Here is a 27,797-nt window from a genome sequence, read left to right as displayed (position 1 = left end):
ACACAAGATAGCTAAAATAATTGTACTACTAATTTCTATTAGTTCATTGAAAGACACAATTAGTGTCTATATTGTCATCGATTTTGCATGCCCTTATCTGCTTTATTTTCTAGTGGGCACATCCGGTTGCCAGGACACTTCCCATGTTCAGTACTTCTCCTCTTTGTTACGCCTGCCTGCCACAGAACGGAGGGGCAATGGGGATAAGCATGACAAGGGCAGGCTTGGTGTCCTTCGCTGTCACTTTGTCCGGATGGTGACAAGAGCACCCAGTATGCAGTAGGTTATCAGTTACTATTTCTAGATGAAATGATCAGGGCCTGGACAGGACCTGGAAGCACCACCAGTCCAAAGAGGATTACTAAGAAGCTTGGGCCACAGGCCCTTTCCTGGCAGGATGAGCTTGCTGGTTGACAGTTTCATCTGAAAAGATTCAATGAGATTAATCCCGGAGGCCCCCATCTGGCCCTGTGGCGGACAGGGCGGGTTCTCCTGTCTTGCTCTCCAGAGAGCACAGAGGGCCAATGTCCTCCTAGCTTCGGTGAGGGCCAGAGGGGCAAAGGTGACTGCAGCTGCACTCCCTGCTGTCAGCCAAGCCCTCGGCCTGTCAGCAGGTCCTGGCCTCCTTGGCCAGGAGTTGAAGGAAATTATGCAAACCATTTCTGTTATCAGTTGGCGGCACTCTGCCTAATGTCCCATGTCTAGCGGTTGTGTTGATGCGCGATCACTGAGGGAACAGTTTGCTGAGTAAGGAAAATGGGATTGAAATGAGCCGCTGCCTGCTCTGCTGGACAGTAACCCACCGCTGCCTTCGATAGGACCACGAGCCTGGTGGCATTTGTGCTGTGATGGCAGGAGCAGCTTTCAGACTCTCAAGTACTGTGTCCCTGACCATGGTGGTGTTGGCATGACAGCCACTCGGCTTCTCTGCGCTTAATGCCTGTTGCTTTGGTCCCATCTGCAGCGGGCGGTGGCGGTGTGGGGCAGGGGAGACCCCAGTTTAAAATGTCACTTCCTAATAAGACTGAGGTTACTGCATGCCGATCACTCCCACATCTGGGTGTATTCAGGGTGCTCTGGCGGTTTTCCCCCACAGCGTCTGTACTTCAGAAGCCTCACGGCTATGGGTGAATTGTGGACTCAGGTTCCCTGCCCCTGCCCGGGGTGTCGCATGGTCCACCCTGCTCCCCAGAGCGCCGCCCGCTGAGTTAGTGCTGCCCCCAGCCCGCAGCGCTGCACGCCATCGCGGACAGCTCCCCACATCTCTCATGCCGGCTGCTCCCCTGCTAAAGCCCTTGGGCAAGTGCTGCCCCACGTCCTCTCCTCAGCATGCTGCCAGCGGTTGTATGCTGTTTGGATGTGCCAGTTTGCACAGCACTGTCAGACTTTGTGCGTGAAAGGTGTGTTTTTGACGTGAATGGTTTTAAAATTGTTTCTTTGGAGAACCTACCTCAGCGATCAGCCGGGAAAGTGGAAACCTGAAACCCTGGTGGTGGGAGTCAGGAGCTTCTCCTGGAGTCTTTGTCAGGGCGGGACCTAGCACACATCGATAAGGAAATGAAGCCCATTAGCAAGTGACCATGATCTCTGCCGACATCAGGGATGAGAGTCTTTCCTTCATAAACTCCAGTGGATGTAGGCAATGTGAAGAGATGGCGTCAGACCATAGAATGAAAGGCTTAAAAGTACGAATACAAATTAAAAAGTAGACCGATCGATGGAGAACTCAGGTGAGTGGAATCGCTAACTTGGCCTTGATTGCCAAGTGCCAGGGCAGCAAGAGACCCTCCCAGAATGGGGCACAGTGCCAAGGTGTTGGGCTTCCCTCGCACTGCTCTCAAAAGACTGAGGCAGTCCACCAGCCCCTGCATTTCCATCACATTGGCCCGATGACAGACTCCCTTAGATAAAGGATGATGCAAGACTTTTTTTGAGAACCCCAACACCTGCAGCTCCACCACTGGACAAGAGTGGCAAACTAGAAATGGAAGACAACTGAAAAGTAAATCGAGACCAGGAAAGAGAAGGCAGGGACCATTTCTATGATAGGAGAGACCTCAAAGACGCATTGTTAGCAGCAGTGCCATCTAGACTGTCCACCCCTTCCTTGTCAACCAGTTCTGTACAGGAGAGTTTGGTGTTTTCAACTGGAACAAACAGCTTAGCTTCCCATTATTTGCCAGCCTTTCCTCTGAGTTTGCTAAATTTGACTGTAGATGTTATAAAGACGGGCTTTGAGGACATCTGTAGTACTTGCTTCTCCGATTCTGGCTGGAGCCAGGAAATATGGTTAAGATGCGCTGCTCTGCAATTTTTTTTCCTTAATCCTCTAACCAGGTTGGCCCTAATTTTGTATGCATCCCATATGGTATCTCAGTGTTTTTGCCAATCTTCCACATGCTATCTTTGGCCAGTGTTGCCCTTAAAAGATAGCTGCAAAAATATGCTCTTCGGTTTGTTTAATAGCTGAAGAAAAACTGACACAACCGACAGCTTTATCAGCTCCAGTCCTTTTGGATGAGTTCATTTTTCTGAGCCTCACCTACTCCCATAGGAAATCAGAGGTTTCCATTTCTTCCAACATGTTAATTTATTTTGGACAGTGTTTTAGTTAACTAGTCAAAATATTATTTCACTGGCATTATTTGATGTGTTAGTACTCAAATGAAACTTGAGTACTAATTGATATTTTCCTCATAAAGACAAGAAATCGTATTTTTCTTTTAAAAAAAAGCATTCCGTGCCCAACTGACACCGTACACACTGAAGGTATTTGTGGCTTCAGCTTTCTCTAGTACAGCCATTCAGCCCAGTCATAAAGTTTTAAAATAAAAATCAATTACACAACATTCCGAGCCTCGTCCTGCCCCCTCACGGTTTGCGGCCTGGATCTGGTCTGAGCCTCTCCTCGCTTTGCTTCCACATTCCCACACTCTTGTGCCTTCTTCTCCAGGATTCCATTTAAATCCAACCAGATTCTTTTTGCTGCAGAAATATGATTTCTGAGGTCATTGCTGGACTACCCTATTGCCTAGTACGTGAACATGTTCTCGTCACATAGCCCGCATTAGTTTTAAAATCATTCTTCAAAATAAAAAAAAAAAAGTAACAGAACCCTGAAAATAGAAATGCTGGAACCTGTTCTTTTCTTTTCATCTTTCATAGGAATGGCATTTTTAAACACAAGCCTATGTCAGACATTGAACAGTCTCCACACAGGAATGAATGTTTTGATTAAAAGTTATTTTAATATCTCTGGTTCTTGGAATTCTGCCTAAACTGGAAATATTCTTAGCTACAGGTCTGTGCTTTCTTTGACCAGATAGAAAATGGCTCAAACTGTAGAAGGAATAAAAGGCTTTCTCAGAATCGTTGCTTGATTTGTACAGGTGCACGTGCCACAGACGACACTAGCAGATAGAAATTAGGAAGGAACGGGAACGGGTGGGTCAGACAGCACCAGTGTGCGCACACCAGTGTGCTCGCGTTGCTCGGCCTGCAGGCTGGAATTGGGCTTAGGATTCTACATTTGTATGGCAGACCTTAAGAAAAGAATTCTGTGCAGCTGTTTTTTTTAAATTTGCATTTGTATTTAGATTACCACAAGGTGACAAAAGACTTTCAAGCAAGCTGGTAGTGAAACACTATCTTTCAGTTTTATGTGTAAAATAATAGGGATAAATTCTCAGAGCAATGAAATGAGAATACAAAGGCAAAAAGAAAAATATATTCTAACACCCATACAGAATTTTCACTCAGAGTTATTAGCTTTAGAGGTGATACTGTTTTCAGCACAACCTCTTGTCTGTAGTTGTTCTGCAGCAAAATATTGACAGACCATCGAATTATTTTTCCAGCTTTCCCTCAGCATTTCCCGCATTTAGCTATTGATGCAGCATCGTTGGGTTGGGCCCTCCGGACCTGTGCTGCGCTGCGGCTTTGTGCTCCCGGCGGCGTCAGAATGTTTCATCTTTCCCGCCCCCAGGTCCTGCCTGCGCTTGCTCACAGGTCGTCTAGGTGGCAATGCCTCTGTGTGCAGTGGCCTGAGTGCTACCACAGTAACCATGGCAACCGGGCGAGCTCGGATTTCAAAACCTTACATGCTGTATCATAAAATTAGATAACAGAATTGACATCTAGGTACGTGTCTGTCATATAAATTAAGCTCCTTAGAATGATTTTCTTTACAGTTATGTGCCTTAATATGGAAATAGGAGACAGCAATTACAACAGTTTTATACATGCACATAGCATTCCACATTTAGGTACTGAATTTTTCAAATTCTTTATCATATCAAATTTCACATATTGTCATGTTATTTTCACTGTGCCAAATTCAGAGTAGCTTTATTTTATGCTCAGGATGAAGTATATAGCAAAGCTTCATCAGATACCTGATATAAATAGGGTTATGAATAATAGAAGACTCAGCTGTAAAAAACGTTGAAATTCAGAGCATTCTTAGCTTTACTGGGCACTGTTATTTATGCTGATTGGAAGTAAGACTGAGCACAGAATATTCTGCTAACTAACTCCAAATCTCAGAGACAAGACATGCTTCCCTTTCATTTATATGTGTATGCATAGTTTTACACATATTATTCCAGCATCCAAGAATTTTTGGTAATATCTTTATTTCCAAAAGATTCTAACCATGCAGACTAATACATTCATCAACTTTGAGCCCTAGGTTTTCTTTTATAATTTGCAAATATTTTAAACTTGGGACTTTCCCCTCTAGTTGATGACATCTGGTATAATTTTTCTCGAATATAAATTTAAAGACCCAACTTGTGAATTACATTTAATGGGAGCACCCTGCAGTTTTCTGCATTGCAAATGATTATTTTTAGAAATTTTATGGTTGCCTGCATATATTTGTTTGTCTTCATTGATATGTAGGGGGGAAAGCTCATTAATGATTTAAAAAGAAAGTGTTTTGATTCATTGACTGGATTCTTCTCATTACATAAACAATAAAAGCAATAAATTAACATCTAGTTAAATTATAAGTTTATTTTTGAACTTGGCTACAAGGCAGCCTTGAATCCTTGTGCACAACTATGCCTTCTGCTTCGCTCTTGAAAGTCATCATTCATATTTTAACCTAAATGGTGGTTGAAAATGTCTCTTTGCAGCTACCCATCAAACACTGTATTTGAACTACTGCTTTGTAAAAATCAGCTCTAGAGCATTTTTCTTTTCTCCGCGTATCTACCGCGTATCATACATAACACTCCAGAGATTTGCATCCAGAACTTTCTCATCTTAGTAGCCCTCTGTCTGACTCTTACCTAGCTCTACATTAAATGCCACCTTGTGCCTTAGAGCTAGGACAAAGTTCAGTCTCCTGCCAGTTCAGGATTTTTCCTTTCAGAAGCAGAGAATGATAGTGCTCTCTATGTGTGCCTACGTGAGAAGGACAGAAATCCTGAGTATTTGTAGACCCTGTGCAACAAATACTTGTTACCTTTTTCAGCAGTGTTTAAGGTATTCGCTGTATCTACCACACTGAGTTAAATCATCACCTCTATGTTTAAACTGATAAAAGGCAGTTTTTATTTTTTTCTTTTATCTTGAGACTGTTTCTCTTGAGTAGAAATAGTTCAGCGTGTTGCGGCTCTGGGGCTGAGTGGGGTCTGGGTGACCATCTCTCCTGGAAAGTCAGTCCTTGGGGAACTTTCAGTGCGTCATGTTCTGCAGTGTGACATGGAAATAAATGGTTAGGCTGTGTTGGTGCTGGAATGTGGAGGCTTGGCAGGCTGTGTGCATGCTAAGAGATGTGTTCTAGCAATTGTTTTAAAAAAATTGTGGGGGGAACTACCTGCTCAGGCCCCCCTCCTGAACCTCTCTGGGACAGGAGCTTTCTGTCCCTCAAAAAATATATTCTGCTCTTAAAAAAAAACAATTGTGACATAGTAAGGCATTCAGAGAATGGGGGAGGGGTAGGATGGTGACAATGAAAGAAAAATGTTAAAAGCCAACACGAGCTTCTGTTGTGGTCTCCTCCTAGGTCAGATGTGGTGGTCCTCTGTTTCTCCATCGCTAATCCCAATTCCCTCAATCATGTGAAAACCATGTGGTATCAGGAGATCAAGCACTTTTGTCCTCGCACACCTGTGGTCCTAGTTGGCTGCCAGCTTGATCTCCGCTACGCCGATCTGGAGGCTGTGAACAGAGCCAGACGCCCGCTAGCAAGGTAAGCCGAGGACTCCGCGTCTCACTGCCCGGCTGAATTGAGAATGAGAGGTAGCAGGTGTCTCTGCAGCCTGCCGTTCTGTGCCTCAACGATTCTGGGGCCCCGCTAACCTGACATACGCGTTAGGTCAGCCCACTAGTGCCGAGGGCTGTGCCTTGACCTCCTCTCCCCCACCGTCATCTCTACCACATCGCTTATGAGGTCATCTCCTACGATTTCTATGGAGTTGTTGGCCAGTGCTAATGTGAGTTCTTTAATACGAAGTGGTGTGTGGAAGTGCTTTCACATGTGTAAACCACCGCACAGAGCGTCAGCTGCCCGTGGCAATGCCCGTGAAGTGGTGATCATGACTCAAGTTAATTGATGCTTAGAGGAATGAGCCACAGTGCTTGGCCCCTGGGACAATTAGGCTCCTGCAGAGCTGCTCCTCTAAATGTCTTAGTCCTCCCGGACTCCACAGCCCAGCTTCTTAAGAGTATTTCTTGCCAGAGACGACAGTGTCCCATTTTTAAAAATCATTTGGACCCCAAGTTACAAAAAGGCAAACATTACTTCTGAGTGTCTTTAGTACTTACATTTCTAAAGTGTCACAAATACCTGAAAACCGCCTGAAGCAGGATTTGTTTCTGTGTGTAAGGGGCGCATACCAGCCTGAGGAAAAGATTACATTTCTAAAGCTCCATGTTCCTTCACGTTCCCTTCGTACTAAACAGTTTTGTATCTTTTTCATGTTAATAATTTTTTGCAGCAGATCATTGATTTTCAGAAATTTTTGATACTGGTTTTTGTTTTGTTTTGTTTTGTTTTTAGCGGAACCAGGGATTGAACTCAGGCCCTTGCACTTGCCAGGCAAGCGCTTATTCTACTGAGCCATCTCCCTGGCCCCAAATTTCTTTCCAAATTTTTGATATTAATACCTTGTTTTCATGTTTGCTTAATAATAGGCTTGTAACCAAAATATGCATGGACACAACTTTGTTCTTACAGTGGAAACAAATTGTGCTTTCTTTGGGTATTTTCTGATGCTCTACATTTTGGATAAAATTTCTGAAAACATTTCATGTGCAGAATTCGTAGTCTTTTCATTCTTAAATGCATGGCCCAGAAACTGTATTAAGAGCCAGCTGGTGTGGGGGGGCCTGGAGGAGGTCTGCAGGTCTGCGGGGGCAGCGGGCATGCCATCCCTTCTGTGGAGCAGCTCTGCGCTCCCATCAGAGGCGATTTTGAGCGAGGCCATGCTGAGTGTCACCAGCTAGCACACCCTGGGACAAGGAACACCTGAGGCCAGCGGGAGCAAACCTGGAATTAAACCTCCTTCCCTGCACTTATCCTTTACACCCAGACCAGTTTCCTAGGCCCAACATCTCTTTTCTGTCCAGGTCTTCAGATCCATATTCCATCTGTTGTTGTCTTTTTTTATCCTGAGACCAGTGTCTGTCATACATAGTACATGTGGGGTCGAAGGCCAAATATTTACTTAGCTGATCACTTTCTAAGAATATGTCTCTGGAGTGAAGCATTGTCGCTGGTCTTCTAGTTTACTAAGGCACAGGTGGGCTTTGGGTGCGGACTATGCCACGGCCTTATGGACATAATGGATGTCAACCTAGAGTTGCTGCCAAGTTACACTTGTGCTATTGAAGGCCTCTCTTGTAGCCGTAAGGACTACAGAATAAAAGTAAAGATGATAAAGAGTGAGCAGGAGGCTAAAGTAGCAGTCCGAACAAAAGATGGGGAGGATCTGATGAAGGAGCAGGGGAAAGACAGGAAGAGGTGAAAGAGCACCCCTAAATCCAGCAGAGGAGACTTTGGTTCATATAACCAAAGGATGGGAGGCCTAGGCTCTGCGATCGGGCCGAGGTCTCCCGTGCTGTGTGAGTGGCCTGAGTGCTAAGCCGTGAGGCTTTCTGCGTGAGGTTCCTCGGAGTGTGGAACAAAAACAAAAAATAATACTTCATTGCATTATTATGAGGCTCAAATAAAAAAACATAATGTGATGTATTTTAAAGTTATAAAGCAAAAATTTAGAGTATAACATGGTGGTGGTGGTGGTGGTGGTGGGCATAACAAGAATAGCACGCACAGCGCACTTCCTGTGCTCCGAGTGCCGTGCTAAACATGTTGTCTCATTTGGGGCCTTTTAGTAAGTCTTCAGTAAGAGCTGGGTACTAGATAGATGGCAAAGTGAAGGCTTAAAGAGGTCAAGTCATTTGCCCAAAGTCAAGGAGCGACTAAGATACCAACACTTTGATGACTGTGGCTACTACTGAAAACATTTTTTCTGCTGTTATGAATCCTCTGGTCATAGGTTTTTTAAGAGCCTTTACTGAAAACCTATTGGGATTTCAAATGCATAGTTCAATTAGGTGCTTAGGTAGACACTAGTTATTAGTTTTACTTGAAAATAAGGCATAGTATGATTTTTTTTTAATGTTCTATTTCAGGCCCATAAAGAGAGGTGATATTCTGCCCCCAGAAAAAGGCCGAGAGGTTGCAAAGGAACTTGGCATACCGTACTATGAGACCAGTGTGTTTGACCAGTTTGGAATCAAGGACGTATTTGACAACGCGATCCGAGCAGCACTGATCTCCCGCCGGCACCTGCAGTTCTGGAAGTCCCACTTGAAAAAAGTTCAGAAACCTCTACTTCAGGCGCCCTTCCTACCTCCAAAAGCACCCCCGCCGGTCATCGCGGTCCCAGAGTGCCCCCCTGCGGGCACGAGCGAGGCCGCCTGTTTACTGGACAGCCCTCTGTGTGCCGACGTCCTGTTCCTCCTCCAGGGCCAGGAGCGCATCTTTGCACATCGAATTTACCTTGCTACCTCTTCTTCCAAATTTTATGATCTTTTCTTAATGGAATGTGAAGAATCTCCAGAGTGGGGCAAAGCAGTTTGTGAAAAGGATATGCAAAGCAGGGAGTCCCAGGGTCGGACACTGAGTCTTGACCCAGCTGATAAAGGGGAGGAAGGCCTCCCTAGGACACCACAGGCCGATCAGGGGACACCCTCATGCCAGAACCCTTTGGAGACTCTGGGGCTAGAAGCCGAGGGATTGGGTCCCGGGGCGCAGACTCTGGCTGGCTGGAGCAAGGGCTTCCTTGGCATGCACAAGGAAGTGCAGGTCAACCCCATTTCCAAGCGAGCAGGGCCCGTGACTGTGGTCAGGATGGACTCCTCGGTACAGCCCGGCCCTTTCCGGACCTTGCTCCAGTTCCTTTACACAGGGCAACTGGACGAAAAGGAAAAAGATTTGATGGGGCTGGCTCAGATTGCAGAAGTGCTGGAAATGTTTGATCTGAGGATGATGGTGGAGAACATCATGAACAAGGAGGCCTTTATGAACCAGGAGATCACGAAAGCCTTTCATGTCAGGAAAGCCAATCGGATAAAAGAGTGTCTCAGCAAGGGGACTTTCTCAGGTGAGCAGGGCCCATGTGAAGCCACCAGGATCTTGTGTGGTGTTTTAGCGAGTGTTGGCCGAATGTGAGCCAAGTAAAGAGTACCCAAGCTTAACATCTCTTAAGTGCTTGCTTTTCCCTGTACCTTTAAAAGCAATGGATAGTAAGTAAGTAACCTGTGTGATTCCATCAGGCTTAAGGGTTATTCTTTTCATTTCTCAGACAGAAAAGCAGACAGCATAAGTAACTTGCACAAAAGCAGTAAATAATAGAATAGAAACCTGGACCCAAACTTCTGTGACTGCAGAAATTGTTCCCTAAGCCACCGTGGCACCACACTGCCCTTCGGGATAGATCAGTTGTCCCTGCATCTACCTCCAGCCAACCTGATATTCGCAGTTCCCTTTTGGGATCCAACCCTGGACCAATCCCATTCCCTGCTGACCTGGTCCTGAGGCCCCTGAAGTCCTAGAGGCAAGTTCAGTGACCCTGGCATTCCCACAAGGGTTGTGCATGTGCTACAGGCCCCTTCCCCATTTCCACCCTCGTGCTCCTAGGTGACATTGTTTTATAGTTTTCTTGCCCTTTCTTTGCCTTTGATGCCCACGCCTTGTGCTGCCCACGGCAACCTCCACATTGCTGGCACCTGTAAACCCTACCCAGTCCGGATGGCTGACCCTGGGTGCTTTTCCTTACACACTTGAACTATTTTTGTTCTAAAACTGTCCTGTGGTGTGGGTGGGTGTGGCCAGGGGTGTACTTCATTATGAAAAGCTCACTTCTTACCTTCTGTTTCTGTGGCTGCTTCTGTTTATCTGTCATAATCCATGCTGTGGTACAACACATCCTGTAAGTGGCTAAGTAAGTCTACTGACTCGTTTTAAAGTTTATGAGTAAAATTTACCCCAAACCCTGGCCATCATGGAGCAGAAATGATCTTGAATTGAACAGTGGACCTTTGTGAAAGTTGCTTAAAATCATCCCTGCTTCATGCAGAGAAAAACCAAGTACCTGGTGAGAACCTCAAAGGATTCCATTTTTAAGAACTATTAAATATAATTTAGGAATAATAGGGGAAATTTTGATATGAACTATATAGTATCTGATATTGGTATTATTAGGAATCATTTTTTAATTTCCCAGAAGATAGCAATGGTATAGAGGCTCAGAAAAATGTTCTTAGTGTGAGAAGATTTCATGATAAGTGCTGTGTGACCTCCTTAAAATGTCTATTCACGTGCATAAAAATACATACTCAGATAAAATCAGTATGACCAGCTGTTACCCAGGGATGGCTGAGTGATATACACAGCATCACCCATCCAGAATGCTCCCAGATCAAAGGTTTCTAGAGCCCACAAGTGGAAAATTGCACGCCTGCCTCTGGACAGTTTGCAGTGAAAATGCAGAAGCACTGAAAACACTATGAAATTGTCTTCAGGCTCTGTGTGCAAGGTATATGTGAGGCACTGCAGAGTTTTCTGTTTAAATCTGCGTCCCCTTGCCGAGACATTTATTATGTATCTGTGGATGCCCCAAATCTGAACAAATCTGAAATTGTTCTGGCTCCTAACATTTCAGATAAGGGAAACTTGCCTGTATTGTTCTTTCCCTTGTTCTATATGTTTGGGGAAAATAATGTTCCTCTCCTCTCTATCATTTTTTCTTTAAACAATTTGGGTTGTGACTTTATATGTAATTTAAATGTGGGGGTGGACTAGGCCAAGGTAGTGGTGGGAGAGAACAGCCCGGGCGACGCGAGGGTGGGGGAGCCCTGGTCCGAGCCCTCGCGCACATGGCTCACTGTGCCCCTCGCCCCGCGGCAGATGTGACCTTCACCCTGGACGACGGAGCCCTGGGCGCGCACAAGCCGCTGCTGATCTGCAGCTGTGAGTGGATGGCTGCCATGTTCGGGGGGTCCTTCGTGGAGAGTGGCAGCAGCGAGGTAGGTGCCCCCACCCAGGCGCGTGTGGCGAGGCATGGGGCCACCGGGAGGTGCGGCGGTGCGGAGCTGTTGCTGGTGGCTGGCTGCCGTGTGGGCCCCTGCCTGCCTTCTGCAGCATAGCCTTTCATCTCCACACCTTCTCTGACCAGCACAAACAAAACCCAGGGTGGGATAAGAGGCTGAGGCAGGAGGACCTCAAGTTTGAGCCCATCCCAGTACTTGGTGAGTTAGCAAAACTTTGTCTCAGTATAAAAAATAAAGAAGGCTTAGAGAAAGTGGGGAAGAAAACATGAACAGCCTTTGGCTAGACCTGTCAAGGTCTCAGTGCCCCCATTCTTCCTGCGGGTGGCCCACAGAGAGAAAATGCCCTCAAACAGAGCCTGAGGAGGCTCTCGGAGCCGCACCAGGAGCCTGCCCACACTAACACAGAATAGGCTCCCAGGTTTGCTGACACCTGCTATAGAAAAATAATTAGGGGGGCCGGGGAGATGGCTCAGTGGAATAAGCACTTCCCTGGCAAGTGCAAGGGCCTGAGTTCAATCCCCAGTTCTGAAAAAAAAAAAGAAAGAAAGAAAAAGAATTGACCTTCCTGGAACAGGGAACACTGGTGCTTCCCTTGAGGGGTGGAGACCATAGGAGAATGTGGCCCTCCTTGACAAGGGTAGTGGCCCATGTTACAGGTGTGGGCCCAACTTTATTTGCTAGGTAATTTAAACATTCTTTTGACTCTCTGAACCTGTTCCTTTGTCTTAAGATCAGGTTCCTGCTCTTTACTTTGTCAAGTAAGCCAGCTTATTGGCTTCTGCTGTTCCCCAGGAATCGGGGTTTAATGGATGTGAAAGGAAAGGAGCATGAATTTAACTGAGAGAATGCTGAGACCCAAAAGTTGCAGGCTTCTGAAGAGTACAATTTTAGTACCAATTTCCTTGTCATCTTTTTGCGTATCTTTTATTTCTTCTATTCTGTGTCAGACTCAATCTCTGAGATTGTAAAATTTAAGAATTAAAAAGAAAAGTGAAGTACAAGGGAGGCAGCATCTTCCTTCCAGAGCTTCAGCAAAGTGAGGGCAGTTCTTCAGGCCCTGAAGCCCTGGGTCAATCCCAGGTCCAGCCTTCCCTTTCTTTAGCCAGTCAGGGCCTTAGCCATGCCCTGTGCCTGCGATTCTCCATGTGCAAGGGGAGGGACGGGCTGCTGCCTCCCTGGGGCACAAGGGAGCTCAGCAGCCCCACTCCTACTTCTCTGCCGGTGTGGAGGGGATCGGAGGGCCCGTTTGCCGCCAGGACATTGGCCCCAGAACACTTCTCCAAGTGTGCGACTCGCAGAGTGCCAAGAGGATTTCCTTAGGACCAAACAAGCAGGATCTCAGACAAGCTAGGATCTTTATCTTTCTCCAAAATCTGTTGGAAAAGTAAATATGCTCAAGCACTTCTAACTTTACCAGTATTTTTGTTTGGCGTTGCAACTATTTTTTAGCCTCTTAAAAAGCACGGGGACACCCATCAAGTTTGTTGTCCAAGGAGTCTTGTTTATCTCAGCATCTCTCCAGACTTTCAAAATAAATGCAGAAAACAATGGCTAGCCCTTCAAAGTGGGTGCTCACAGGGAAGTTTGCGTGCTCCCATTGTGCCCCAGAGCCTGCATCGCTGTCCCCAAGCAGGGAAGCAGAATCCTGGAATGACAAGCCCAGGACGGTGGCTGAGAAGATCACTCCTGCTTCCAGCTCACGCTGCAGCTGCCCCCACCACTGCCCCGCAGAGGCCCTTCTGCTGTTTGAGAGAAAGCCTTAGGATTATCCCAGAGACCTCCTCCTGGGTGTGACCGCCTGCCTTTATAAATCCAGAGGTCCTCACTCGAAACCAGCCAGCCTTTCCGTTGTGGTCGCCAGTGTTTGGGGCTTTATTTCTGGGGTCTCTGCAGGATGGTGGCAGCGCAGCAGTTAAGGGGCTATGAGACCTAAACTCCAGCTCCTTCTCCACACCCCTCTGTGTGCCATCCAAAGGCACAGTAATAACCCATGGTGTGGTTTTGAGGTGCAAGAGTCAGTACTTGCCCAACACCCCCAAAGGATGAGGTGACAGGTGGCCACCACTAGCACCCCTGGGGTTGTTGCCTTTTGCTGCCAACAGTTTTCTTGCCTGTTACTTCCAAGAAACAAGCCAGGATAGGTGCCGGTTAGTGGGACCTCAGCCACTTGTCACTGTGCGGGCTGCAGTAATCCTTGGAGATGAAGCGCTCGGAGGCCCGCTGCCCATGTCTCCAGCTCTCCAGCAGCGTGCTGACTGCACGACAGGGAGCCTGCAGCTAACTGAGCAGAGAACAGTTGATCAAGGTCAAGAGCCCAGCCACAAAGGGCCACTGTCAGTGCTGACCTCATGCGTGCTAATCCTCCTTATCCCTTCACAGAAGGGACTGTAATCTTCTCCAGATTAGAATCTGCAGTAGCTGGGACCAAAACAAGAACCTTGACAGTCACTGGGAATGCGCACGTACAAGCCTTGCTGGGAGTCGGCCACTGGTTAGCGCACCCCCAGGAATGACAAGGCCACTCACCTCTTAGAGCAGCAGCTCAGAGGACAAAAACTGCACACGCCTGGGCCAGAAGCCTGTCCTGAAATCTCACTGTCCACGCTCCTGAGAATGTGGTCAGCAGTTGACGGACCCCCCATTTCTTCATTTCCAACACAAACCACTCTGTGGGGTTCGGAACCCTCATCTTCATTTGACCTTGGGCAAGTGACCAGCCCCTGAACCCCTGTTTCTTCACCTGGGAAACGGGGCTAACAGGTGACTTCAAGGGGCAAGACAATGACAGTCCATGTGAACAGAAGACATTTGGTGCTAAGAACATACATGCACTCAACAAATGTCAGAGACATTAGCTGGGAGTGTTCTTCTTAAGTTCTTTTCCTGAAGAGTAAAGGTGTTTGTCCCCTAAAGGCACTAAGTTAAAGAGCACCCAGCACAATTGCGAGCTAAGAAAGTCAGGGAGTGGCAGGGACAGGAGTGGAGAGCCGCCAGCGGCCAGCGTTCAATGAAGCCTCATGCTCAGCATAGCTCTGTGTTCGAGCCTGGCCCAGGGCCTTGCTGAGGCATCTTCTGAGCTTTTTTGTCTTGGGAAAATCCGACTTCCCCCATGAAGGTCAGCCTGTTTTTTGCTGTGGTGGGAATTAACAGAATTACATGTAGACCTGCATTTCCAGAAAAGAGGGAATTGTGCCCAGTGATGTCACTTTAACATTGTTTGTCATTGAATATTCATGAAGACACTGTTGTTACTCCTGTTTTTTCTCATTGCCTTTATGTAGCAGTAAACATAATTCTCTCCCCCCACACAGGTACTCACCAAGCGATTCATTACAAAGGCACGCGTGCTTGTAGGAAGGAGGCTTGGGCATTCAGTTCTTCTATCCTCTACGAAACCATCTCTTCATTATGAGTGGGATAGTCCAAGATAATTCTTCAGAATTAAAATAGTAAAGTGGAACATGGGGCATCGTGTAGGACAGCATTATATTTTCTTTCATTACTCTTTTCCTCTAAACTACATTCAGCAGGTGGGATGGAAACGTTTTCATCGTGTTCCCTGTACCATTATGTATGTTATTTTTGAAATGGTGTTAAGAGGTCTCTCTGTCTTTGTCTCTGTCTCTCACTCCCTTTCTCTCTTAACGTATGGTGAGTTATAAATGTAGAAGTCAGAGAACCCAGCTGTGAGTTGAGGGAGAAATGCACTCTGCACAGGCCTGCCGTTGGTCCTCCTGCACTGCTTGCCTCTGAGCATCCCTAATGTCACTTGACAGGGAGAGTCACCTCTTCAGAACGGGTGACCCACTGCAGGCATAGAGGAGTTGGCAGGCCACGAGCAGTCCAGACAGAACGCCCCGAGGACGTCGGGAGCGCATCCTGAACGTGGCTGCCCACCGGGATCGCTCCTGTTGCCAGAAAGAGCTTTCATTTTAACTTGGATATCCATTTTCACATTTGTATTTCTAATGAGGGTTTTTTTTCTCTTAACAAATGGTTTGAATCGCACTCTTAGCAAACATAGTTAAGGTAATCTGTACATGTTGAAAACCCAGGGTCTCAGTGAAGAAATTTTCACCTCTCTTCTAAATTTCTCCCAAGAAACTGCAGGTCAGAGAGGGTGGGTGATTGGTCAAAGGTTACACAGCATTTTCATGCCTCAGTCTGGGCCCGTCCTGGCCTCTGACCTCTTGGCTCATTCTTTTCCAAAGGAATAGACACCTTTGAATCTGAAGGAGCAGAGGCTCCAGGCGTGCACTAACAGCTGCCACCTTACAGCACACATGCTTTATAAGATGTGGATGCTTTTACTACAGAATGGTTCGTATCTCAAATTTCCACAATTTTTTCTTCAGTTGTATGAAAGGTACTGATCCAAGCACTGCTGTCGAGAATGACATGTGCCCTGTGTTCATCTGCACAGAAACAAGTTCGTGTATCCGTAATTCAGTGTATGTATATAGCATACAGTACATGTATGTAAGCATGCAAGCAGTATAGCAGTTAATTTATATGTAGATATAGCTGGTTAAGAGAGTACCATTCCCACATCTGTACACTGCAGATGATTCAGCATGCCCTCATTTTTAAAAAGTGGTATCATGATCATCTCATCTATCAAATTCTTTCTGTTGTACAAGTTATAGTAAAAATGTGAAATTAATCACTCTTAACAAATGACCTGTGGTAACAACCCATGCATCTTATTTCTGGGATCGTATTTTCCCTGGATGGGTCTGAAGGGGGGCTGTATATTGCTTGATATTTCTAAAAGTTTGTCTGGGCTTTCCCCGTGATGCAGTGAAGAATGGCTCTGCCCATCCTAAAGTGTGTCCGCTGTCTGAGGTAACTAGTGACTGTCCAGGAGAGGGACAGAGAAGGTGACTCTAACTGGATCCTGGAAGCACAGGCTATGAGGGCCTTGTAGGAGAGGAGGGGCTCTTCTCCGTCCATGTACATAAATGCGCATGATTATGTGGTTTCATGTATGTGCACTATACATTGAAGATGTATGACCATATAATACATAAATATCATATTTAGGTAAATGTATGTAATGTGTAGATTTGTATCTTTGTATCCTATATACAGGTCTATTAAGAACCAGAATTAAGATATTTACAACTTTTATCCTTTCAAATTACAAACCTAATTCTTAGACGCTGTTAGTGAGACATGATGCTTTCTTATGCGGCAACCCAGCCTTTTCTCCCTCCATTAAGGGCCCCTACTACTGAACCGCAATGCAAAACACGGATTCTGGAATTATGCTCCCCAGACCTTAATCCTCATCACTGCTTCCCAGCTCCTTGACCTCGGACATGAGACCTGATCTCCCTAACCCTCAGTTTCCTTAAGTGTAAAATAAGAAGATAATAGCCTCTTCCTCCCGGGTGTATTTAGTGACCAAATTAGATGACGCATATGGAAAACTTAGCACAGTGTCTGATGCGTAGGTTAATTTTTATAATCAGCACTTCCGTGGGAAAACAAGTGGGCCATTCTGTATTCTTCCAGGCTCTGCCTTACGGTGTTAAAGACTTAATGTGAAGCGTAGCTGCTAGCACATCCCTCCGTCCTGTGCACCCTGGCCACCCCAGGCAGTGACGCTTCCGGGTGGTCTTGGGATCATTAGCAGATTCCAGCATGGATTTATATCAGAAATAGTCCAGGCACCAGGAGGGTGCCTGGGAGAATTATACAGAGACGGTTTCCATACCCAGGTTTCCCAGGCCAGGCTGCTCCGAGATACAAGCTTGAGCCAGTTGTTCGGGATCCATGTGGCTATGGGAAAAGGCAATGCCCCGAGCATAGTGCAAGCCAAATCAGGCTGCTCACCGGGCCCTCTATTTTAAGTTGGGGCGACACCACAACTGGTGGTGTCCACAAGGGGATGGTTACAGCTCCCCCCACACCTGTCCTGCTGCTTGGAGACTTCTTTCTCCACAGCAGAGTATTATCAGGTACTGGGCAGGAGGGCCTGTAACATCACCATACATTTACAGCCCATTTGTCTACTTTACACGTCCAAATGGCCATGGAAAACTTCCAAATCAGGCTTTGTCAGGCAGCTCCGCTCTTGTCACCTACAAATCATGCCATTATGTTTAAAGCCCTAAATACTGAACCATGTCTATGCACAGCCTCAAAGCAGGTGTCCGGGTCTCAGCTGTATCCAGTCAGACCCTTGGGACTATAAGTAGCGTGACCTGAAAACAGGCCTGCTGCCTGCCTTTCCCCGCAGAGCTCAGCACTGCCTGTAATGTTTCAGGTGCATCTCCCCAACATAAACAAGACGTCAATGCAAGCAGTGTTGGATTATCTCTACACCAAGCAGCTGTCGCCCAACTTGGACCTGGACCCACTGGAGCTCATCGCCTTGGCCAACAGATTCTGCCTCCCACACCTGGTGGCGCTTGCAGGTAAGCTGATGACTGGGTGCGGTGCAGCGCCTGCCCTGTTTATCAAAGTCACACTGAAACCACAGCAGGACTTCCAGGCAGTAAAACTTTTCTATCGCTGCCCAAACAGAGCTGTGTCCCTTAGGGTGCTAGGAGCTGATCATGTGCATTAGAGGATCCCATGCAGTTCAGCAAGTATTACACGGCTGTTCTGTGTATTACACACCTGTTCTGTGGCAGGCCCTGCTAGGTGACGTGGACAAATGATGCCAGCGCCCTGCCCGAAAGGCTCACGTCTGTGCCGCTGAGTCATTTGTGGACCACAGAATGGGAAATGAAACTGTTCTCCCCAGAACGTGCACACGGCCCCGTGTGCAGGAGGGACGGTGATGCAGTGGTGAAGGGCACACCACAGGCCAGACTCCCTTCCAGCCTGCACTCACGGGCTGCATGCCCCTGTCCTTGTGCAACCCAAGCTCTATATCACAGCTATCTCGCTCCTTAAAATGGGCGTAGTATTGTCTACCACAGAGTGGCTATCAGAGTTAAGTGAGCTAGAATACATAAAGTCCTTAGAACGCTGTCTGGCACGTAGTAGGCATTATGTAAGTGGTTTTCTTAAAGCTATTTGAGAAAACATTCTGACATCATCAAGTTCATTTGGGGGAAAAAAAGGTTTAGCTTCACTTCAAAAACTTTATCCTTCATTTCTTGATTTGTGCAGTTGGTATGCTGAAGCAAGCTCCTGTGTTCAAATGCACACATTTCAAATACCCGTCTTTAAACATTTGAACCTGCTGCTTTATTCATCGGAGGGCTCAGCCGCAGTTTGGGTGCTTAGCACTGGGATTCCGAGGAACCGGGAGAGCAGGGACTGTCTTGGTCATGGGCCTCTCCCGTGCACGTGGGAAGGTGTGTGAGCGTGTTAGAGTCTCCATAAGTATGTACTAAATAATTAGCCAGGCATGGTGGTATGCACTGTAATCCTAGCACACAGGTGAGTTGCCATGAGCTTGAGACCAGCCTGAACTACACAGGGAGACCCTGTCAATAATAATCATAATAGGATAAAAGTGAGCAGGTGAACAAAGCAGTCACCCTAAATACACTTTCTTGTAATGACTAAAAGATTAATTTTTCTGTCCTCCCAAGTTCTTTCTTGGGTTTTGTTTTATAGTACTGGGAATTGAATGCAGGGACTTTACACTGAGTTACATCCTCCCCCTTTTTATTTTTTTATTGTGAGACAGGATCTCAATGAGTTCTCCATGCTGGGCCCAACCTTGCGTCCTCCTGCCTCAGCCTCCCAGGTTATGGGCCTGTACCATCACACCGGTCCGTCCATCCTCAGGTTTCTTCTACTTGAAACCACCCAACTGGAGAGCAAAGGCCTTTCTCCGCCCTACTCCTCCCCCAAGTGAAAAGAAAGAGAGTCAAAGCATTATTATTAGATTTCTGAACTATTTTTAACCAACATACCTGAAATCATGAATTGCAATGTGTGTACAGTGTTCTGTCACTGTTTCACAGTCAGTGTTGACAGGTTTTTTAAAAATATTAATCTAAATTATTTATCGTGGATTTTTCTCTATATCGTGGGATTTTGCAGTACCGTACAATATATATATACTGTTAAAATTACATAGGCTTATGAGTTTAGAAAATGGTTAAGAACATAGAAGATCTTTAAAGTGTGGAGAAGGCTTATAAGAGTGTCGGGAGGGTTTATAAAGCCTTAAAATATATATAAATACTAAAATAAATGTAACATCGCTGCTTCACTGATTTTCACTTACCGCAGAGTGACTGGAATGTGACCTCCACGATAAGTGAGGGGCCACTGTACCCCTTTTAAAATACTAACTCTATGAGGCTGTGGTAGAAAATTAATTTTTCATAAAGAAGAGCTCAAATATAACTCTCCACAGATTTTACAAGTATTTATCCTTTGAAAATAATGTTTTTATACAATGAAAAGTAATTGGGAGACAAATCTGTGAAACAAGGTTTGCAGTCAGTCCTGGGGCAGGTACCATTTTTATGTAAATGGTAAGTCTAGAAATGAGCAGCATGAAATTAATTTTTCTGGTGAAAATTTAACTAACCTAAGGAAAGCTGCTTGTGTGAGTTATAGACGTGTGTGTGCGTGGAGCACTGTTACCACACGCTGTTACAGCTGAGCTGGGAGTGGTGGCGCGTGCCTGTCGTCCCGGCACTCAGCGCACAGAGGCGGGAGGGTTGCTGCCAGTTTGAGGCCAGTCTGGGCTACAGAGTGAGTTCAAGGTCAGCATGAACTGCATAGTGAGACTTTGCCTCAAAAAAAGAAAGAAAGTGCTTATGATTATTTAAAATACAGATTTCTAAGAAGGCCTCTAATCATTTGTAGTATTTGGTGCATACTATTTAAGGAAGACTGTTCAGAACATCTTTGTAGAGACTAAAGTTCAATTTCTGAAATGAGAACACATTGCAAGGCATTGTTAAATAAATGTTAAGAAATGTCGCCGTTACTTGGAGTCTAAGGGCCTCTAGATGACTTCTGTGGGGGAGCAGGGCTATGCCTAAGTGCACCCAGTTCAACCTGCTCTACAGAGAGGAAGCAGGCCAGGCTGGCAGGAAGGCGGAGCCACAGCGGGAAGGTGCAGCCTACACCGTGCAGACCACAGCGCACTGTGGCTATGGCGGGCTCCTTGCAGCCACTGCAGTGAAGCACATGGCATAAAGAGTGAGTCACGTGACCTTTGGGTGTGCCAGCAGCTAGTGAAGGTAGCTGAGCCTATGTTGTAGCCTGCCAAGTCTGAAATACCATTCTGCCAGTGGAAATGTTGGTGCATCTTTAATTTAAAAATGCAGTGGGCAAGGCCTCTGGCTGCACTCTCTTTGCTGGTGAGCAGTCTTGCCTCGCTGGTGAAAGCTGGTGGAGTGGTGCTGCCGCTTTCTCAGAAGAGGGTGACAGTGAAGTTTGGTGGGTGTGCGAGCTTGCCTTTCACCAGCGCTTACGCTGTCACCTGTGAGCTCCTCAGTAGGTTGTGCCCACAGTGTTCTGAAGCCCACCTTCCCAAGCGCTGTTCCTGTGGTCACTAAGTGTGTGCAGTAATCTCAATGCCCCTTGTTGGTTTTACTGCTGTGCACTTCATTGTCCAGGAATAGTTGGTATTTTAAGACCCCACTTTCTTCGGTCTCTGTAAGAAGCAGCTCCTTGAAGTCTTGTGGGATTGCAGCAGCGCCACTGCGCCTGCAGGCTACAGCTCTTGTGGAAGTTCCCACACTTCTCAGTGGGTTCTACCACATCTCTAGGATCAACTTCATGTATCTGTAATTTTTGTTTTGTTTTTTGAGACAGTCTTGCTTCATAGTTTAGGCTGTGCTTAAACTTACTGTACAGTCCACATTGGCCTCAAACTTGTGGTGATCCTCCTGCCTCAGCCTCCCAAGTGCTGGGATGACAGCTACGTACCATTTTGGAAGCCTTCTGAATTCTTACTAGACAGTATGGTACTCCCACAGATCACAAGAGTTTGGTTGTTATTTTTGCAGACCCAAAGAGCTCTGCCGCTGTGCTACCTCTCCAGCTTAATTTTTAAGAAAGGGTTTTGCTGAATTTCTCAGGCTGGTATGAACTTGGCAGTCCTCCTGAGTAGCTGGGACCGCAGGTATATGCCATCATACCCAGCCACAAATGTCTTTAATGCCATCTCAAATGGCAGATCCTTTCAGAAAAGTTTTCCATTTATTTTTCCTAGCTCCATGAGAGGATGACCTCCTGTAGTAGAAATTATTGCTTAATCTGTGAGCTATTTCACATCCCCATTAGAGCCCGTAGGTGGCCAGGTGCATTTCCAATGAGCAGTAATATTTTCAGAGGTATCTGATTTTTCTTCTGCGCATGCATCTCAACAGTGAGCTCCCAGTGCTCAGCACACAGTCTTGAAGACACATGTACTATCTCCCAGCCCTTCTTGTAGACAAAGGGTAGAGCAGATTTAGAGTAGTTTCTCAGGGCCCTGGGACTTTTACAATAGTAATTACAGAAAGACTGGCTTCAACCTAGAGTCACCGGCTGCGTTAGCCCTGAATGACAGAGCCACCCGGTCCCTTGACGCCTTGTAGCCAGGCAGTGGCTTCTCCTCAGCAGCTGTGAAAGTCCCGCTGGTGTCCTCCTATACCACGTGGCTCTGTGGACGCCGAGAGTCTAGTTTTGAGTGCAGTCCTTTCAGCAGAAGCTGTGACCACGTCCAGAGAACTTGCTGCAGCTTCTCCATCAGCCTCACTGCTTCCCCTTGCCTCCGTGTCTTGGAGCCAGCTTTCCCCATAAGCCTCATAACCCGTCCTCTGCGAGCTTCTGAGTTTTCCTGTGCAGCAGCCTCACCTCCCTCACCCTGCACTGATCTAAAGAGAGCTAGGGTCTTGTGCTGGGTTAGGCTTTGGCTTAGGGTCTCGTGTAGCTGGAGTGAGCCTTAGTGCAGGCCACTAGAACTCTAGACCAGCAATGAGGTAGTCTGTCTTTTTCAGCCTTCAGGTGTTCACTGGAGCAGCGCTTTTAATTTCCTTTAAGAACTTCCCACTTGCATTATCAGCTTGATTGTTCAGTGCAAGAAGCTGAGCTGTGGTGTGCCCTGGGTTTTGACATCCAGTCCTCACTAAGCTGAACTTTTTCTAGCTTTTTGAATTGAAGTGAGAGATGCAATTCCTCCTTTCACTTGAGTGGTAAAAGCCTTGCAGCCAGGCAGTGGTGGGCTTATTCACTGGCCTGAGTTCAATATCTTAGTGTCTTAGGGGGCGGGGAGACCCATGGAGAAGGAGGGCGCTGAAGACCAGCTGGCCAGCGGAGTAGCCAGAGCACACGTGCACTTACTGTTCAGGGACGTAGCTCCTGGCACGCAGCAGCAGCTGCAGCAGTAGCCCCGGCAGTCACTGGCCGCAGCTCCCCATAACGTGCACATGACTGATGGGAAAGTTAGGAGTACAGAGAGAAATGCTAAAGCGTGACCACGATGCTGAGTGAGCATGTGCTGTTGGGGAACTGGCATCAGTGCACTTGCTGAACACAGGGCTGCCCACACCTTCATGTGACGCACACACACACACACACACACACACACACACACATTTGCAGAGCAAACAAGTGAAGCACAATAAAATGAGCTGTACTCATTGCTGGATCAGAAGAACAAGCATGGTGCTAGAGGCAGTGCGTACGGAACTAGAACTTGGGGGCTAGTCTTCGCACACTACTCCCAGTGGTGGGAGATAGAAAGCAGTTAGCTCAGCCTCCAAGTGCAAAGAGGCGCATGCACAGGTGAAGATTGCTCCTCATCCAGCCGTGTGCTGAACTTCTGACCAAAGTTCTGACCATCTTTCTACTCCAAGAGATCAGACAGTCTGCCCAGCTGTAGCTGCTGAGACAGCAGTGTGCATTCGCACTTCCCATTCACATCGCCTTATTGGACTGTTGCGCAATCTCTTCCTTGCCAGGCTTAGAGCACAGTGCATGAGAAAGCAAGCAGGCACGTGCCCCCTGGAGCCCAGGGCGTGGTGCTGGGGAAAGCTACCCTGCCCACGGAGCTGCTAGCAGTGTGCACTGTGCAATGCAGTAGGCACCGGGGTGGTGGCACCTTTTGATGTCAGTGCCACTGAGGAGCGGAGCTTTTCACCGTATTTGAGTTCATTGAAGTTTCCGTAGCCCCACACGGCATGTGGTCGCTGTCCTGGACAGTGGACTGCAGCTCAGAAGGATCCTGACTCGCTCAGAAGCGCAGGCTTATTGCAGGGGTTGGAAAACCAAACTCTGTGTACAGAAAGGCCAGCTGTGGACGTGAACCCTGGGTTCAGTTCCCATGGCTGCGCACAGCTGGATCCCACACTTCCCCTCCTAACCTGCCCTGCCCAGCTCCTGCAGGCTGGGCTTGCTGGGTTGGCCCACAAAGCACAGTGTAACGTTCTCCTGCCCCCTCTTTCCAGAGCAGCATGCAGTGCAGGAGCTGACCAGGGCCGCTGCGAGTGGCGTGAGCATCGACGGGGAAGTGCTGTCCTACTTGGAACTGGCCCAGGTTTGTCAATTTGCTGTCACTTACCTCTTTGGTGTGTTCAGTCAGTTCATTTGAGCTGATAAAGTGCTCTCCTTGGCATCTGTCTGCCTAGTGTCGCCCCCAGGTTCACAGCATTCACTGAGAGGACCAGAGCGTTCACCATTCCCGGCACCACTCAGCCTGTTGGGCTTCCCTGGAGCAAACAGGGACCCTCCCCTCACACCAGTCCCTTTCCGCCGAGGCACTGGCCTCCAGGCTGGAGAGCCGCAGAAGCAGGAGCAGGAGCAATATGGCTATATTCCTTCCTGGAACCCTGGGGCATGTGCTGGCCAGGGTTAGTGTCTAGATGCCGTGCAGCCCTGCAATACCCCGCAGCTCACTGAAGCTCTCCTGGAGTTTTCTAAAATCAGTCATTTGTTGATAGCAGTATCTATACTCTGAATACGTGATCACAGTCTTCTAGAGAAGGGCAAAGGTCCAGCTTCAGCTTTGTCACCACATAGTGTCCTCAGGGCACAAAGCTAACTGCCCCCTCAGTTTCTTCCTCAGAGTGTATCTCACACCCTCCCAGCCTCATAGATTATTGTGGAAGTCAACGAGGAGGCAAGTTCAAGGAAGAGCCAAAAGAAAGGGCAGTGTCTCGGAGTGCAGGCACACAGGGTGACCTAGACGCTGGCGCAGACCAGCAAACAGCGAGCTTCCAGTCTGGAGCAGTGAAGAGCTACTTCTGTAATCTTTCTTTCTGCCCATTAAGTTTGCCTTTCTCAGTCACAACAGGGGCTTACTGCATCTTAGGACAGGCAGTTTAAATACGTATTTCTCAGCCTGGGTAAGGAGGTGTTTTCAGGAAGTAGAAGGTGGCAGTGTAGCAGACGCTAGGCTGGCCTGGGCCCACAGGGAAGAAGGTAAAGAGGAGTTTGTTCTAAAGTTCAGCCAGTATTTGTTCTTTTCTCCCCACATACCAGGCCCTGCCCTAGGCTGAGGGCACACACACACACAATCCATTTGTTCCCCTGGGAGAAATCCTAGGCAGGTAAAAGAAACAGAGCCAGTCACAGGTTATTGAAATCCAGTGTGAAAAGCAAGCTAATGAGTGATTGCAATGACAGCTAAGGACAGAAGGGAGCCAGCAAGGCCCCATCAAAACTCAGGGCCCACAGCTTGAAATTTAAGATCATTTAAAATACCCCCAGTCTGGGGGACAGTGCACAACTCTGGCTCAGGCCAGTAAGTGTCCTGCCCAGAGAAAGCATGAAGTGACTCAGAGTTTCACCTGGGACCGAAGCACTGGAGCTAATGTTTGCTGTAGTGTCTGTCGCCCAGCTCTATTTTCCCACCCTGGCCTGTTCCTGCACCCTGCCTACACACCAACCTGCAAGGAAATGTTTCTGCTAAGCCTTAACAAGCTGCAGCAGAAACAGGCTAGAATAGGGCGTTCTGAGTCTTCCCTCCAGGGGAGACCTCCCACAGGCACGTGCCACCAGTAGCTGGCATTTACCGCAGGGTCATATGGGACCCCACCCTGGTACAGTTACAGTTTTCATGGTGTGATGGGTCCCACCACTGCCAGTTTTAACAACATGAAGTTACTGAGTTCGGAATAGGACATGTACACAGCTGCTTCCTTCGAGCTGTTAAAGCCGGCCCAGCGCTCCACTGCCTCGACCTTATTTCTAGAGATAAATCAATAGCCAGCAGAAGTGGAGGTACCAGCCTCACACACTCAGTATGATTGAAACTGGGACTGTCTGAGCCTCATGAGCTGTCTCTGAGGCCCTGGCTTTTGCAGTGGCCTTCATAGTGAAGGTATGCACCACTGGAAAACAAATGCATGGGGTTCTGGTGTCTCGCCCAGCTGAAGGAACATCAGCCTGCAAAGGGCAGGGCCCAGAGTGTCCTGCTAGGTCTCACAAGACAGAAGAGAGCTGGGGCTGTCAGCTTCTGCACACCAGCCCCTTTGGGTCATAACAGCTTCCCATGGCTCCACTCAGGAGAGAGAGGGGCCCTTGGGTCCCTCCCACCCTGCCCTTCTGCCTGCCCTTGTTATGTAAGCAAAGGGCAGGTGCAGGACAGTCGTGTGTTTCACAGGCTCCTCTCTCTCTCGCTCGGATCTGTGGCCCCAGCACACTGAGCTGACATGTGACACAGAGTATCCCATTGCAGTGGCTTCCTTAGACGGAGATGGCATCGCTGCCCTCTGCTCTCGCTGGTGCTTCCAGGGGGCATAGCTGCTTATCGCTTGAGGGCCAGGTGACACAGGAGGGAGGGCAAAGCATGCTTGAAATTCTCCACACGACACAGTGATTATTTTGGGCATGACTATCATGGTGGAAAGGGTTGCAAAACTGTGTATCAGATACTGCACTTGGCTGGCGTCAGAGCCACAGCCAAAGTTAAAACACTGAGGTCAAACAAGAGCCTTGCTGAATGGATTCTGTTGCCCTGTGCTGCTTATCACCCTACAGTGGCTTCCTGTTACTTTGTAGCCTCATTTTAGAAACTAGAGCCTGACTGGCTTTCGTCACTTTTCTGCAGTTTCACAATGCCAACCAGCTGGCCGCCTGGTGCTTGCACCACATCTGCACCAACTACAACAGTGTTTGTTCCAAGTTCCGCAAGGAAATCAAATCAAAATCTGCAGGTGAGACTGTGCAGGGCCCCATCTGTCCAGTTCTCCTGGGCCGTGGGAGGGAGCATGCTCAGAAGGGCCTTGGGGGATCCCTCGCCTGTGCCGTGACCCACAGCATTGGAGGGTGGGGATTCTCTTTGTGGGATGACTGCTTAGAGGACTTGGGTCGGCCAGTGTTCTGGGTCCCCTGGGCACAGAGGGAAGCATGCCTCGGAGAGGCTCAGACTCAGAGCGAAGGGTTTGGGCGCCATGTGCCCGGCCGCAAGGCTGCAGGCAGGGCTCTTTCTGTCCCCTCAGCCATGGTCCTAGCCGTAACGTGGCCCCGTGGGGAGGTGAGAGGGGGGGATGCAGAGGGAGGGCAGTGACCAGAGCAGCGCCGGAGTAATTGGGGAGCTCAGCAGGGCATCATCGGCCCTCTCCTCACCAGAAAACCAGGAGTACTTCGAGCGGCACCGCTGGCCCCCGGTGTGGTACCTGAAGGAGGAAGACCACTACCAGCGCGTGAAGAGGGAGCGAGAGAAGGAGGACCTTGCACTAAACAAACATCACTCGAGACGCAAGTGGTGCTTCTGGAATTCATCTCCTGCAGTAGCCTGAAGAGGAAGAGAAGGACGCCCGTAATCTGACACATGGCTTTGAAAGCACTACTGTAAAATTAGTCTTCTGCTTAGAGGTGCGCTGTAGTTCAGGTTTCGGCACTGGCCTCCCTCCACTTCTGTGCGTTTCTCTTCGCTAGGGTCAAAGCACATGCTCACCGTCAGCGAGCCTGGAAAAGGGGGAAGCTGACTCCCTGTGTTCCTCAGACTACCACTTCTGTTTCTTACTAGACAGCCTAACTGACTTCAGTCCGTTATTTTGTTTCTTTTTATACAAAGAAAATAATCCAGCTTTCATGTTTCAGATTCCAAATTGGAAAATATTTTTATATGGTCTCTTGTATTTTGTTGAAATGAAAATACTATGTATTACTTTATCTTACAGGCCACAAATTGACCATGACATGCCTTGTGAGTCCCTGGGCCACATGACCACCGAACATGGTTACATAATTAGAGGGTTATCTTTTGGTTGTGAAGTAAGGGGTCGGGCTGAAGTCCCTCAGAGTACAAGTTGAAAAGTGCTTACTCTTTGTTCTGCTAAACAACTTCAGTATAATTACCAACTCAACTCCAA

At 47.7% G+C, this 27,797-nt stretch overlaps 1 protein-coding gene across 2 annotated transcripts in view; it reads left to right on the top strand.

Annotated features, from left to right (window-relative positions):
- Rhobtb1 (Rho related BTB domain containing 1) overlaps positions 1 to 27,549 on the top strand; it is a 60,272-nt gene extending 32,723 nt beyond the window's left edge. Inside the window, exons 4-10 of one of the 2 annotated variants that reach the window (XM_023706119.1) lie at positions 6,014 to 6,199; positions 8,644 to 9,617; positions 11,423 to 11,541; positions 17,837 to 17,987; positions 23,933 to 24,016; positions 26,531 to 26,636; positions 27,052 to 27,549. In XM_023706119.1, the coding sequence (XP_023561887.1) occupies positions 6,014 to 6,199; positions 8,644 to 9,617; positions 11,423 to 11,541; positions 17,837 to 17,987; positions 23,933 to 24,016; positions 26,531 to 26,636; positions 27,052 to 27,250 (1,819 nt within the window). In that variant the 3' untranslated portion in view covers positions 27,251 to 27,549. Of the gene's footprint in view, positions 1 to 6,013; positions 6,200 to 8,643; positions 9,618 to 11,422; positions 11,542 to 17,836; positions 17,988 to 23,927; positions 24,017 to 26,530; positions 26,637 to 27,051 lie in introns of both variants that reach the window. The other variant, XM_004645882.2, reaches the window with a different exon arrangement.
- Positions 27,550 to 27,797: the final 248 nt, after the last annotated feature.

This window comes from Octodon degus, unplaced genomic scaffold (genome assembly GCF_000260255.1).
Source record: "Octodon degus isolate 3935 unplaced genomic scaffold, OctDeg1.0 scaffold00240, whole genome shotgun sequence".
NCBI lineage: Eukaryota > Metazoa > Chordata > Mammalia > Rodentia > Octodontidae > Octodon > Octodon degus.
Note: the sequence above shows the minus strand (reverse complement) of the source record. Positions and strands in the feature narration are given on the sequence as shown.